This window comes from Oncorhynchus tshawytscha, linkage group LG01 (assembly GCF_018296145.1).
Source record: "Oncorhynchus tshawytscha isolate Ot180627B linkage group LG01, Otsh_v2.0, whole genome shotgun sequence".
NCBI lineage: Eukaryota > Metazoa > Chordata > Actinopteri > Salmoniformes > Salmonidae > Oncorhynchus > Oncorhynchus tshawytscha.
Window position 1 is genome coordinate 37,535,108 of NC_056429.1, and position 13,848 is coordinate 37,548,955.

Consider the following 13,848-nt stretch of genomic DNA (forward strand, 5'->3'; position numbering starts at 1 on the left):
CAATAATGAGTGTGTAAGTGAGCATGTGGTGCCTGGAGAAGTGGGTATACTCAAATTTTGCCAAAATGTTTCCAAACGGCCCTCCAAGCTAAGGAAAGGCACCCTGTGTGAAAGATTCTATGAGAAACAGTGACACTCTGAATGACCTAAAATAATAAAATCCCAAATTGGTCTTTCACATTCAGGCTACCTAAGTTGTACTGTGCAGTAGGCTAATAGTAGGGCTACATATTTTTTTAGGTTTTCGTCCAAAACAATGCTTAATCCACATCAGGAGACCACTTTTGAGGTCTGGAAACATCTAAGAAATGTAGGTTTTTGAGAGTAGTTACCCTTTAATTCAAGTGTGCAGGCTGCTAGCACTATTGTCTGATTAACAGTGTTTGTTGCACATGAGATAGAGTTTACATTGGAATGGGCACTGGATTGACACCAATGCTCATGATATCATTTTGACAGGTAGGTATATACCTAACAGGTAGGTAATATATACTTAGCTATATATACTTAGCTATTTATCATTTAATAGAGAAGGTTTCTGGGAAAGCATTTCCGTCTACCTAAAGACGGTTAAGCCTATAATTAGTGTTGCTATATTTTTCCTGTTCCTTAATAGTTTGAATCCTTCATTTTTTGAGGCATGTCTTACCTTGCTTCAAAGTAGCCTATTGACAAATTCCCACCTTTTGTGTGGACAATTATTTTTTATAAAGACTAACTCTTATGCATTCTCCTGTTCTATCGGTTTTCTTTCAGCTTTCTTTCATTGTCTAGCAGCCGAAGGCTTTATCCTAATCATAGGATCTTTAAAGCATCTTTAAATCCCCCCTTTTTCGAACTGATATTTCCATCTCTGTCCACCAAACCGCTCCCAAGTGCAGTGTGCATTTTAGAAGAGCGTTTTCCCGCAAATGGCATGTTGCAACATTCACACATAGGCCTACTGCCGTGTGTATTTTGCTGTGCCTAAAATGTGAAGGAATAATAGTTGATCTGCATTTTAATATAAACATTCCAATCTGTTCCATCAGCCCTATTAATTGATACGGCATATACCTCCAAAGCACTAAGTATCAATCGGGATTAAGAAGAGAGTATAAGCAATGTCCACCACACCACTGTGTGTGTAATTAAGACAGTGAAGGTGTATATGTCTGAGTGGGTGGAGTCCTGTGGATGGGCATAGAGTCAGTGTGGGTAGTCTGTGGGAGAGGGAGAGCAGTAGTTGTTAGCTATTTAACAGTCTTATAGCCAGGGGATAGAAGCTGTATAGGAGTTTGTTGGTCTGAGCCTTGATGCACTGGTACCGCCTGCTGGACAGCAGCATGGCTGTAGTCTTTTGCAATTTTTCTGTCCCTTCTCAGACACTGCCTGGCATGTACATCCTGGATTGACTGAGAGCTCACCCCGAGTAATGTGCTGGGCCGTCCATAATATCACCCTCTGTAGGGCCTTTTGTTCAAGGGCGGTGCAGTTGCCATGCCAGACGGTGATACAGCCAGTCAGGATGCTCTTAATGCTGCAGCTATAAGTTCCTAAGGATCTGAGGGGCTATGCCAAACCATGCCTACTTCACAACTGTTGTGGTGTGAGAGGACCATGTTAAGTCCTTAGTGATGTGGACACCAAGGAACTTGAATCTCTGGACCGTCTCCACTATGGCCCAATTGATGTGGATGGGGGTGTGCACCCGCCCTTGTTTTCTGTAGTCAGCTCCTTGGTCTTGCTGAAATTGAGGGAGAGACTGTAGACTGTCTCATAGTCAGTCGTTGGTGAGGTTGAAGAGGGCAGTGTGGAGTGGAATAGAGAATGCGTCATCTGTGGATCTGTTGGAGAGGTATGCAAATTGGAGTGGGTCGAATATGTCTGGGAGGATGGAATTAATGTGTGCGATGACCAGCCTTTCAAAGCACTTCATTATTACAGGTCGGTAGTAATCGTAGCAGGATGCCTTAGTTTTTTGGGAACAGGAATGATGTGTGTGTGTGTGTCTGCGCATGTGTACCTGATCCAGGCAAAGGGGCTCCACCACCACCACCAGGGCTGAGTCCTCTGAAAGGGGCTGGGGTCATGGCTGAGGGGAAGGGGATGCTGAGACTACTACCACTGTGGGGGCTGGATAATCCACTGAGAGAGGGGGAGCGGGACCCAGCCAGCCCTGGTACCCTCTTCTCAGGCAGCACGGGTGGCAATCCTGTCAGTCCACCCTCTCCAAGCCCCAGGCCTAGATCCAGGCCCCCCAGCCCCTCCACAGCTTCCAACAGGCTGTCCTCCAGACCAAGATGTTCATTCCCCAGCAGCAGAGAGACTATATCCCCCTGTCTTTGGGCATCCTGGTTTCTCTCACCCCGGCTCTGGCCCCCAGACCCCTCCAGGTCCCTCTGGGCCCCCAGGGGAGATCTGTGTGCATTGAGGAGGCTGAGGGGAGAAAGAGAGGAAGGGGGGAGGAATGGGGAGGACAGGGACATAGGAGTCCTGTCCAGCCACACTGGAGGTGGGGTTTGGCTGAGGAGAGAGAGAGAAAGAGAGAGAAGGGGATGATCAAGTATAAGCACAAATGTGTAAGAACAGCAGCTGGGAGACGAGAAGCAAGTACTGGGAGTGAAAATTGAATGCATAAACAGACATGAAACAAACAAGGACAGCGTCTGAACAAGGGACAACAATAATGCTGACACGGGTAACAAACTGAGGAACAGACAGATATAGAAGGGGCAATCAACTAAGTGACCAGGTGAGTCCAATGAAGCGCTGATAAGCGTAATGATGTTGACAGGTGTGCGTAATGATGGGCAGCCTGGCATCCTCGAGCGCCAGAGAGGGGGAGCGGGAGCAGGCGTGACAAAATGTAGCTATGGTTAACACACACACAAAAACATTGCAGTGTGAAAGAAAGACAGTACCTGTTTGTGTGTGCGAGGGTGCTCCTTGACGATACAGAGTGCATGGATCCGAACATTCTCTGACAGCTGGCGGGAGTGAAGGACACTTCCGAGCAGGAAAGCTCTCCATTTGACGAGGCTGGAGTTTGGTTCATACTACTGTCCAGGAAACTTCGGGAATCTGCAAGAAAATAAAAACAACAGCATCCCTTTAAGACTGTGGCATGGCTTCCCCTTTAACATTACAGATAGGTGCATACTAGTCTACTAGAGAGCTCATCTCTTATCTTTGAGACGCTGAATAAATGCCCATGCTAAAACATGCTTTGGATCAAATGCGCCCTCTATCCAACTCTATGGTGCATACAGTGCAATATGTGACTGGAGGTTTGTATGAAGGTCATCCTTTAACATAATCTGTTCAGTTCCCCACTTCCAAAATACGTTTGCTTCAAATTTATTTTACTGTAGCAAGTCTCAGATTAACAGTCCTTGAGATATTTTCTTACACAATGCTCTTTGTGAGTTCTCACCAAATCCTGTGTATTGGCTCTGTACTCCAGCCATATGTTCTGTCGAGAGACAGAGAGAGCAACAGACATGCTCAGCATGAGCTCCTGATTTATCTGTTTTTTGTTTTTAAAATGAGATGATCTCCAATCTAAAAATAATTCAAGACATGAACAACTCTATTCATTCTGAATATATATTTTTTTAACTTTGCGCCTCAAATGAAGTAGTTTTTACTCTCCTTAACTAGCTACACAACAAAAACCTAGCCAGCAAGCTAAAAAATTGAGCTAGAACAAACCTAGCAAGTGCAGCTAACAACTACATCAAACGACCAAACTGAGTCAATAAACCAAAAAGCAGCATGGACTCTAACCTTAAACATATATATTTTTTTGTGTATGTAAAGATTTTTCATTATTTAAGATTTTTTTAAAGCTAAATTAGAGTAAGCTAGCAACATAAGCAGACAAACAAAAATGGTTTCCATGGCAATGGTGCAGCAGAACAGGGCAGCAACAGCAGCAGAGCCCACAGGCACCATGTGTTCCCTCAGCGCTGAGTCCATTCTCTACCCTCCAGAGACCAAAAAAATTACACAAGGAAAGCTTTAACAGAAACTACTAAAGGGGAGGCCAGAAACCCTTTTCACAGACCTGTACAAAAACGGTGATGTGAGTAATTTCATCTCTCTCACTGACCAGCCAAATGTATGGCGCTCAGCAGTCTGCTCTCACTATGGGTGAAAGTAAAAGAGACCGACAACCCTGACAGCACCATGATAACAATCAACCTGTACAAGACTGGGACTGTCATGGTGCAAGGTAACCTATTTCATTTAAAGACTGAACATTTGATGTCATTCTCCAAAGATCCTACAAATAAGCCCCTTTAGGCAGGAGAAGCAGTGTGAGTAATGAAGAAAAAAATGTAGCCATCATAAAGACCTCCTTGTATCCACTACAGACCCCTCCCACTCTCCCCACCTCAGCCCCCCCTCCCCACCTCTCTCCTCTCTTTCTAACTCTTGAGCTCTTTATTCCTTCTCTCCTATTCTTTCATCCCTCTCTTTCCCTCTTCTCCATTGACTTTATGTTGAGGAATTTAGGCTGAATTAAACCCTCTTGTCATTTCTAGTATTATATTACTTACACACACATATCCTGGTCAAAAGTAGTGCACTATATAGGGAATAGGATGGCATTTGGGATGCAAACTTTCTATATGTGACCTTACCCTACATATTTAATGTAAACTAAAAGCTGGTGCCAATCTGGCCTGGGGAGGTGAGAGAATGCATGTACAGTTGAAGTCGGAAGTTTACATACACCTTAGCCAAACACATTTAAACTCAGTTTCACAATTCCTGACATTCAATCCAAGTAAAAAATGACCTGTTGTAGGTCAGTTACGATCACCACTTTATTTTAAGAATGTGAAATGTCAGAATAATAGCAGAGAGAATGATTAATTTCAGCTTTTATTTCTTTCATCACATTCCCAGTGGGTCAGAAGTTTAGATACTAATTGAGTGCATTTGGTAGCATTGCCTTTAAATGGTTTAACTTGGGTCAAACGTTTGTTAGCCTTCCACAAGCTTTCCACAATAAGTTGGCAGAATTGTCCCATTCCTCCTGACAGAGCTAGTGTAACTGAGTCAGGTTTATAGGCCTCCTTGCTCGCACATGCTTATTTCAGTTCTGCCCACAATTTTTCTATGGTATTGATGTCAGGGCTTTGTGATGGCCACTCCAATACCTTGACTTTGTTGTCCATAGGCCATTTTGTTACAACTTTGGAAGTATGCTTGGGGTCATTGTCCATTTGGAAGACCCATTGGCGACCAAGCTTTAACTTCCTGACTGATGTCTTGAGATGTTGCTTCAATATCCACATAATTTTTCATCCTCATGATGCCATCCATTTTGTGAAGTGCACCAGTCACTCCTGTAGCAAAGCACCCCCACAGCATGATGCTGCTACCCCTGCGCTTCACAGTTGGGGTGGTGATCTTAGGCTTGCAAGCCTCCCCCTTTTTCCTCCAAACATAACAATGGTCATTATGACCAAACAGTTCTATTTTTGTTTCATCAGACCAGAGGGCATTTCTCCAAAAAGTACGATCTTTGTCCCCATGTGCAGTTGCAAACCGTAGTCCGGCTTTTTTATGGTGGTTTAGGAGCAGTGGCTTCTTCCTTGCTGAGTGGCCTTTCAAGTTATGTCGATATAGGACTCGTTTTACTGTGGATATAGATACTTTTGTACCTGTTTTCTCCAGCATCTTCACAAGGTCCTTTGCTGCTGTTCTGAGACTGATTTGCACTTTTCGCACCAAAGTATGTTCATCTCTAGGAGACAGAACGCGTCTCTTTACTGAGCGGTTTGACGGCTGCGTGGTCCCTTGGTGTTTATACATGTTCATCTGTACAAACAATAGTACACGTGGTACATTCAGGCATTTGGAAATTGCTCCCAAGGATGAACCAGACTTGGCTGATTTCTTTTGATTTTCCCATGATGTCAAGGAAAGATGCACTGAGTTTGAAGGTATTTCTTGAAATACATCCACAGGTACACCTCCAATTGACTCGAATGATGTCAATTAGCCTATCAGAAGCTTCTAAAGCCATGATATAATTGCTGGAAAAATGACTTGTGTCAAGAAATTTGTGAAGTGGTTGAAAAACAACTTTTAAGGACTACAACATAAGTGTATGTAAACTTCCGACTTCAACTGTATGCCGATGGGTGCGTGTATGTGTGTGCGTCCCACGTATTCCTAGGATGGTTGACATGTTAAAGGAGAACTCCTTTCGAGATAAGCAAAACTGTTGATACAACCTAATATCACATCCATCCATCTCTCTACCTTTATCCCCTCTTTCTGTCTGGAGTATTGGGGAAGGAACCACTGCCGCTACCACACTGGCCAACCAAATTGCATTAAGGAACAAATTGAAGTGAAAAGGACTTACAACTCTTGGAGGGCGGTGGAAGTCGATAAAAGTACTTCTTTATTGTTAAATGTAAGAGCAACACGTTTTGGCCCTTAGACTTGTGTAGACCGTTGACCCTGTGCTGATCACTCTGAGATTGAAGAGGATCAGTCACAGGCCTTAAACTTTAGAGGTTAATGGTCAACAGTCAAGAGGAGCTGATGTCACTGCCATTCTCGAATTACAGCAATTACACGTTCCATGATGCAGTCACACACACACACACGAGGACACACACAAACAACCACACACAGGCACATACACTAGATCTGGGCGGCAATGTTTTTTTTTATGCTGGTCTGCCTTTAATGACTCGATCTCGGTCTTCAAAGTTTGAATCTGATCCATGTGCATCTTCATCAGATGAGCGGAATGGGACCACCCTGAGCCCCATCGATTACAGTGGTCTTTGATAGAAATGGTAGATCAATTAAGAATTAAAAGTGACTCATCTCAGCTCTGGCTCATTTTAAAAGTCCTCTCGTGGTTACGGTCCTAAACCCTAGAACAGGTAGCGCCATAGAAAGAAGCTGGCTTGATGAAAACGATGTCCATTTCGTCTGTCCCCTTTATTTTTTTTAGATAAACAGCTCGTTTTTGAACGGTAACTGTGTTAAGGGTGGAATTTGTGGTGGGGTGAGTACTGGACAGGTGTGACTTTCAGCTTACAATAGGCCGTAAGTACACAGCATATCGCCGATTGTCTTCACTTTGATTATGCTGCTAATCAGGCTAAAAGTGTTTGAAAACCTGTTTTCAAAATGCCACCAGCTTTCCATCACTACTGTAAGTAAAAACACAGCATATTGTTTATATCTTATTTACATTCTTTATTGTAACCACAATGTCACAAATAATTTGCATCTACCTTTCAAATTATGTTTAGAGTTTGGGATTTATAAATGTGTGCTTTTCATTTATTTTTGACTGACGCTTTTAGTGAGAGGTCTAATGCTTTAATATTTAATAATATCTGTCCTCCGAATTAATATCAAAGAGACATTTCTCACGCCATTATTAGTTGCATTGTTTTAGTTTGAACATGCAAACTGGCACTAACAATGGGAACGTTTCCCTAGTCAGCACCATTATTAGTGCAATGCCCCTTAAAGTGTTGCTCTGTGCTACCCAGTGGGGCGGGGTAGCACCCCCCCCTTCCTCCTCCTCCTCCTCCATTCCCCATGGGCTAGGTCCATCTTCTCTGCCTTGCCCTCATGTCTTGAACCTCGTGCACCCACCACTATTTCAGTGGATACAGCTGGAGAACTGCAAAGGAAATCCCATTGTGCGCCACACGGGAGCCATGAGCAGTATGACCAATATATATTGTCCTGCTAATAACAGGGTTAAAAAATATGTCTGTGAGAATATCCAAGGGGCTTTTATATAGTTCTAAATTAATAATAATAATAGCATTGTTTTAAAAAATATATATATTTTGGAGAATATTTTGTTTTCAAATAACGTAAAATGAGCGAGAAAAGGCCATTCTTGAACATGGTGTGAGACATAGTTACTAATTTGTAAATAGTCAGTTTGTTATTTTGAATGATTTATTTATCTTTTTAAAGGGAGAGAAACCAAAAATCTACAACTGGGTCTCCCAGTTGAGGCCGGCACAGGTATTGAACCAGAATCTGTAGTGACAGTTCTCACTGTGATGCAGTGTCTTAGACCGCTGCGCCACTGAGGCGCTGCACAATGTGACTGGTTGGGAGTAGGCTACAGTACTACAGTAAGAGCAAAAATAATCCTAACATTTCCACACTCTAAGCATAGTCTAAGTTTCTCTTAGAATAAAAACCTTAGTGTAACAACAGTTGAGTAAGTAATACTGAAGTCATATAAATTGATAATTGTGCACTTAGGTTTATGTCTCCCATTCATTGTCAGTTGGGTCCCAAGGCGCTACTGTGTCTCCTAAAAGCATAATCAGTGCTCTAACTCCCCCTTGCGCTGGTCTGGAGCAGTGAAGTAGTGACACAGGGTACCGTACTAAACCACAAACTACCTCTAAGTGCCACAGCACAATCACAAAACTTTTAGTGGAGCAACCACTGTATTTCCCTTTTTCTTTGCTGTTACAGACAAACTAGGACCTCTGACTTTATCAGAAACTTTCCCATACCGGTATAAAAAGTTATCAATATAACACCAACCAACCTCTTTAGACCTTGGGGAGTTTATTTATTTAATGCATTATACTGCCATTGTACTATGGTAACGCACAAATAATAAAGATGGTACCATATGATCATTTCTGGTACCATTTGGCATGATTGTACTTTAACATGGTAGAATGTATAATGCAGGTTGAAGCAATGGTATTTCCATGATCCACATCTATACCATGGTAAAATGAGACAATACCATGGTATTATTTAGGTGCATGGCAGTACCATCATACTTCAAAGCTTGGTACATTTCCATGATTCAGACTATACCACTGTATAAGTGAAAGTACCCTAGTAGTACCATGGTATAAATGTAATTATAAACTGTGTGTTTCGAGCCCTATATGCTGGTTGGCTGACAGCTGTGGTATACCACTGATATGACAAAACATTTATTTTTACTGCTCTAATTATGTTGGTAACCAGTTTATAATAGCAATAAGACACCTGTATATGGCCAATATACCATGGCTAATGTCACACCCTGACCATAGTTTGCTTTGTATGTTTATATGTTTTGTTTGGTCAGGGTGTGATCTGAGTGGGCATTCTATGTTGGATGTCTAGTTTGTTTCTGTGTTTGGCCTGATATGGTTCTCAATCAGAGGCAGGTGTTAGTCGTTGTCTCTGATTGGGAACCATATTTAGGTAGCCTGTTTTGTCATTGTGGGTGATTGTCTATGTTAGTTGCTTGTGTCAGCACAGTTCTTATTATAGCTTCATGGTCGTTATTCGTTTCTTGTTTTGTACAGTTTACTTCGTGTTTTTCGTCATCTATTAAAATGATGCATTCACACCACGCTGCGCTTTGGTCCGCTTCTTACGACGATTGTGACAGCTAAGGGCTGTATCCAGCAACACCGCATTGCGTCATGCGTAAGAACAGCCCTTAGACAGGGTATATTGGTTATATACAGTACCACACTCCCTCGTGTCTTATTGCTTAATTATAAACTGGGTGGTTCCAGCCCAGAATACTGATTGACTGACAGCCGTGGTGTATGAGACCGTATACCATGGGTATGACAAAACATTTGTTTTTACTGCTCTAGTTTCTAATAGCAATAAGGCACCTCAGGGGTTTGTGGTACATGGCCAATATACCACGGCTAATGGCTGTATCCAGGCACTCCACGATGTGTCGTGCCTAAGAACAGCCCTTAGCCATGGTATATTGGCCATAGGCCAACCTCCCTCGGGCCTTATTGCTTAAGAAATATAGTAGTACCATGGTACATTTTGTAAGGGCTGTGTCACTCTCACAGTAACCAACACACACAGCATAGCACGTGCTAGAGCGTCACCTCGCTCTACCTCACGCTTTATCAGCTACAGTTAATAAAGTAGCTTAAAAAAATTAAGTAGCGGTTCCAAATGTTTGGTATACTCAACAGAGAGAGGGAGTGAGAGCGAGTAACAGAGGGGGAGCGAGAGCGAGTAACAGAGAGGGGGAGCGAGAGAGAGAGAGGGAGCGAGAGAGAGAGTAACAGAGAGAGCGAGCGAGCGAGAGTAACAGAGAGAGCGAGCGAGCGAGAGTAACAGAGAGAGCGAGCGAGCGAGAGAGAGAGTAACAGAGAGAGCGAGCGAGAGAGAGAGTAACAGAGAGAGCGAGCGAGCGAGAGAGAGAGGGAAGGAAAAAAGAGAGAGGGAGAAGGCAGCGAGAGAGAGAGGCCAACCACACAAGAAACATTCCAGAAGCCATGTGTAAATACCAGGGGTCTGCAAGAGAGAGGGGGAGAGAAGGGTGCTCTCTCAGAACGGAGGGAGATAATATAAGCACAGAGAGAAGGAATGGGAAAAGACAGAAAAAGAGAATAAAAACAGAAAAACTACAGAAACCAAAAGACAGAAAGACAGCGCAGATAAACACATATTTACAACAACATTTACTGGCACACACAAACACGATATACTGTCAGCACCGAGGTGGTTTGGCCCAGTAAGTAGGAAGTATACTGTGTGCAGCTCACCCTGCACTATCAGCTCAAACATACAATACCAGTCAAAAGTGTGGATACACCTACTCATTCCAGGGTTTTTCTTTATTTGTACTGTTCTACATTGTACAATAATAGTGAAGACATCAAAACTATGAAATAACACATCATGGAATCATGTAGTAACCAAAAAAAATGTTAAACAAATCAAAATATATTGTATATTTGAGATTCTTCAAAGTAGCCACCCTTTGCCTTGATAACAGCTTTGAACACTCTTGGCATTCTCTCAACCAGCTTCATGAGGTAAGGGAAAGGGGGATACCTAGTAAGTTGTATAACTGAATGCAGTCAACTGAAATGTGTATTCCGCATTTTACCCAACCCCTATGAATCAGAGAGGTGTGTAGGTATGTCATAATTGGCATCCATGTCATCGGTGCCCAGGGTACAGTGGGTAAACTGCCTTGCTTAGGGGCAGAAGGACAGATTTTTACCTTGTCAGGTTGGATCAGAGATTCGATCCAGTAAACCTTTGTTTACTGGCACAACGCTCCTACCCGCAAGGCTACCTGCCGCACCAGTCACCTTGAATGCATTTCAATTAACAGGTGTGTCTTGTTAAATTAATTTGTGGAATTTCTTTCCTTCTCAATGCGTTTGAGCCAATCAGTTGTGTTGTGACAAGGTAGGGGTGGTATACAGAAGATAGCCCTATTTGGTGAAAGGCCAAGTCCATATTATGGCAAGAACAGCTCAAATAAGCAAAGAGAAAAAACAGTCCATCATTACTTTAAGACATGAAGGTCATTACTTTAAGACATGAAGGTCAGTCAATCCAGAAGATTTGAAGAACTTTGAAAGTTTTTTTCAAGTGCAGTGGCAACAATCATCAAGCGCTATGATGAAACTGGCTCTCATGAGGATCGCCACAGGAAAGGAGGACCCAGAGTTACCTCTGTTACCTCTTTCACCAAATATATATAGAAATGAGAAATATATAATATATCTCATTTTCCATCTACTGACTGAACATACTCTCCTGCAACCCACCTCACCCAATGTGGTATGGATCTGCTAGTTTTACACTTTTGAACTGGAACCCCCTTCAGCAGCTAGCCAGCTAACTAGCTAGTAGCTAGGAGCTAGCCTCGAACTAGGCCCATCTCCCGGCTAGCATCAAGCAATCAATTACCTATTTTGCCAATTGGCCAAGTTTTCAATTACTTCTTTTGCCAATTGGCCTGGACCCTTTGCTGCCGACACGGAGCCAAGCCGATCCATCACGAATGGTCTACAGACGTAACCGTCCGAGGGCGTTTCTGTCCCGAAGCAAGCACCAGTTAACCTGGAGCTAGCCTCGAGCTAGGCACTTCTCCCGGCTAGCTGAAGAATTCTATCAGATCATTCCTGTGCTTTAATACCTCTTCTGCCAATTGGCCTAGACCTTTTGCCGCCGACAAGGAGCCCCGCCGATCCATCACGACTGGTCTGTCGACGTAACCGGGGGTTTCAGACTCTCCCGTTGCGAAGTCCCCCTGAGGCCCATCTGCTAGCCTGCTTCGAGCCCCGGCCTGCTAGCTGTCTTAATCACCATGCCTCCAGCTCACCTAGCTACTCACTGGACCCTATGATCACTCGGCATACATGCCTCTCCCTAATGTCAATATGCCTTGTCTATTACTGTTTTGGTTAGTAATTTCTCTTATTTCACTGTAGAGCCTCCAGCCCTCATCAATATGCCTAGCCCTTATGTTCCATTCCCCACACATGCGGTGACCGCACTTGGCTTAAATGGTGAATTGGACGGTGCAGTTAGATTAACAAGAATATAAGCTTTCTGCCCATATAAGATATGTCTATGTCCTGGGATTTATTTTTTGTTACTTACAACGTGATGCTAATCACATTAAACAGGTCAACAATCATAAAGCCGCGGGGCCAGACGGATTACCAGGACATGTGCTCAAAGCATGCGTGGACCAACTGGCAAGTGTCATCACAAACATCTCCCTGACCGAGTCTGTAATACCTACATGTTTCAAGCAGACCACCACAGTCCCTGTGCACAAGAAAGCGAAGGTAACCTGACTAAATAACTACCACCCCGTAGTACTCACGTCAGTAGCCATAAAGTGTTTAAAAGTTTGGTCATGTCTCACATCAACCCGGAAACCCTAGACCCACTTCAATTTGCATACCGCTTCAACAGATGAAGCAATCTTAACTCCACACTGCCATTTCACACCTGGACAAAAGGAACACCTATTTGAGAACGCAGCTCAGCGTTCACCATCACAGTGCCCACAAAGCTCATCGCTAAGGACCCAAGGACTAAACACCTCCCTCTGCAACTGGATCCTGGACTTCCTGACGGCCACCCCCAAGTGGTAAAGGTAGGCAACAACACATCTGCAATGCTGATCCTCAACACTGGTTCCCCTCAGGAGTGCATGCTTAGTCCCCTCCTGTAGTCAATGTTCACCCACAACTGTGTGGCCATCACTAAGTTTGGGAGGAGATCAGAGACCTGGCAATGTGGTGCCAGGAAAACAACCTCTCCCTCAATGTGAGCAAGACAGAGGAGCTAATCATGGACTATAGGAAAAAGAAGGCCCGAATAGGCCCCCATTAACATTGACAGGGCTGAAGTGGAGCGAGTTGAGAGTTTGAAGTTCCTTGGTGTCCACATATCCAACCAAATATCATGGTCCAAATGGATATGTGGACACCAAGGAACTTCAAACTCTCAACTCGCTCCACTTCAGCCCTGTCAATGTTAATGGGGGCCTATTCGGGCCTTCTTTTTCCTATAGTCCATGATTAGCTCCTCTGTCTTGCTCACATTGAGGGAGAGGTTGTTTTCCTGGCACCACATTGCCAGGTCTCTGATCTCCTCCCAAACTTAGTGATGGCCACACAGTTGTGACAGTTGAAGAGGGCACGACAGCACCTGTTCCCTCTCAGGAGACTAAAAAGATTTTGCATGGGACCCCAGATCCTCAAAAAGTTATGACTACACCACCGAGACCATCCTGACCGGTTGCCCCACTGCCTGGTATGGCAACTGCTTGGCATCTGACCGAACGTCGCTACGGAGTCTTTTGCCTTGTTTGTAACTTATTTTTAAAACTTATTTTGTACATAATGTTGCTATCACCGTCTCTTATGACCGAAAAGAGCTTGTGGACATCAGAACGTCGATTACTCACCACGAACTGGTAGAAGCTTTTTCCTTTAACGAGTCCGACGTGAAGGAGATACTGCTTTCCCGGGAACAGGCCCAAATCCCCAAAATTTGCGTAAAGAGAAAAAGAGGGCGGAGGTCGGGCTGCCTTCTGAGAATTTG

General features: G+C 43.7%; 1 protein-coding gene across 1 annotated transcript in view; it reads right to left on the minus strand.

Moving 5' to 3' along the window:
* LOC112250253 (tensin-3) overlaps positions 1-13,848 on the minus strand; it is a 60,621-nt gene that overhangs the window by 12,300 nt on the left and 34,473 nt on the right. Inside the window, exons 6-7 of the mRNA XM_024420236.2 lie at positions 2,904-3,063; positions 2,006-2,505 (exon numbers count right to left, since the gene is read on the minus strand). Coding sequence (XP_024276004.2) covers positions 2,006-2,505; positions 2,904-3,063 — 660 coding nt within the window. The remainder of the gene's footprint in view (positions 1-2,005; positions 2,506-2,903; positions 3,064-13,848) is intronic.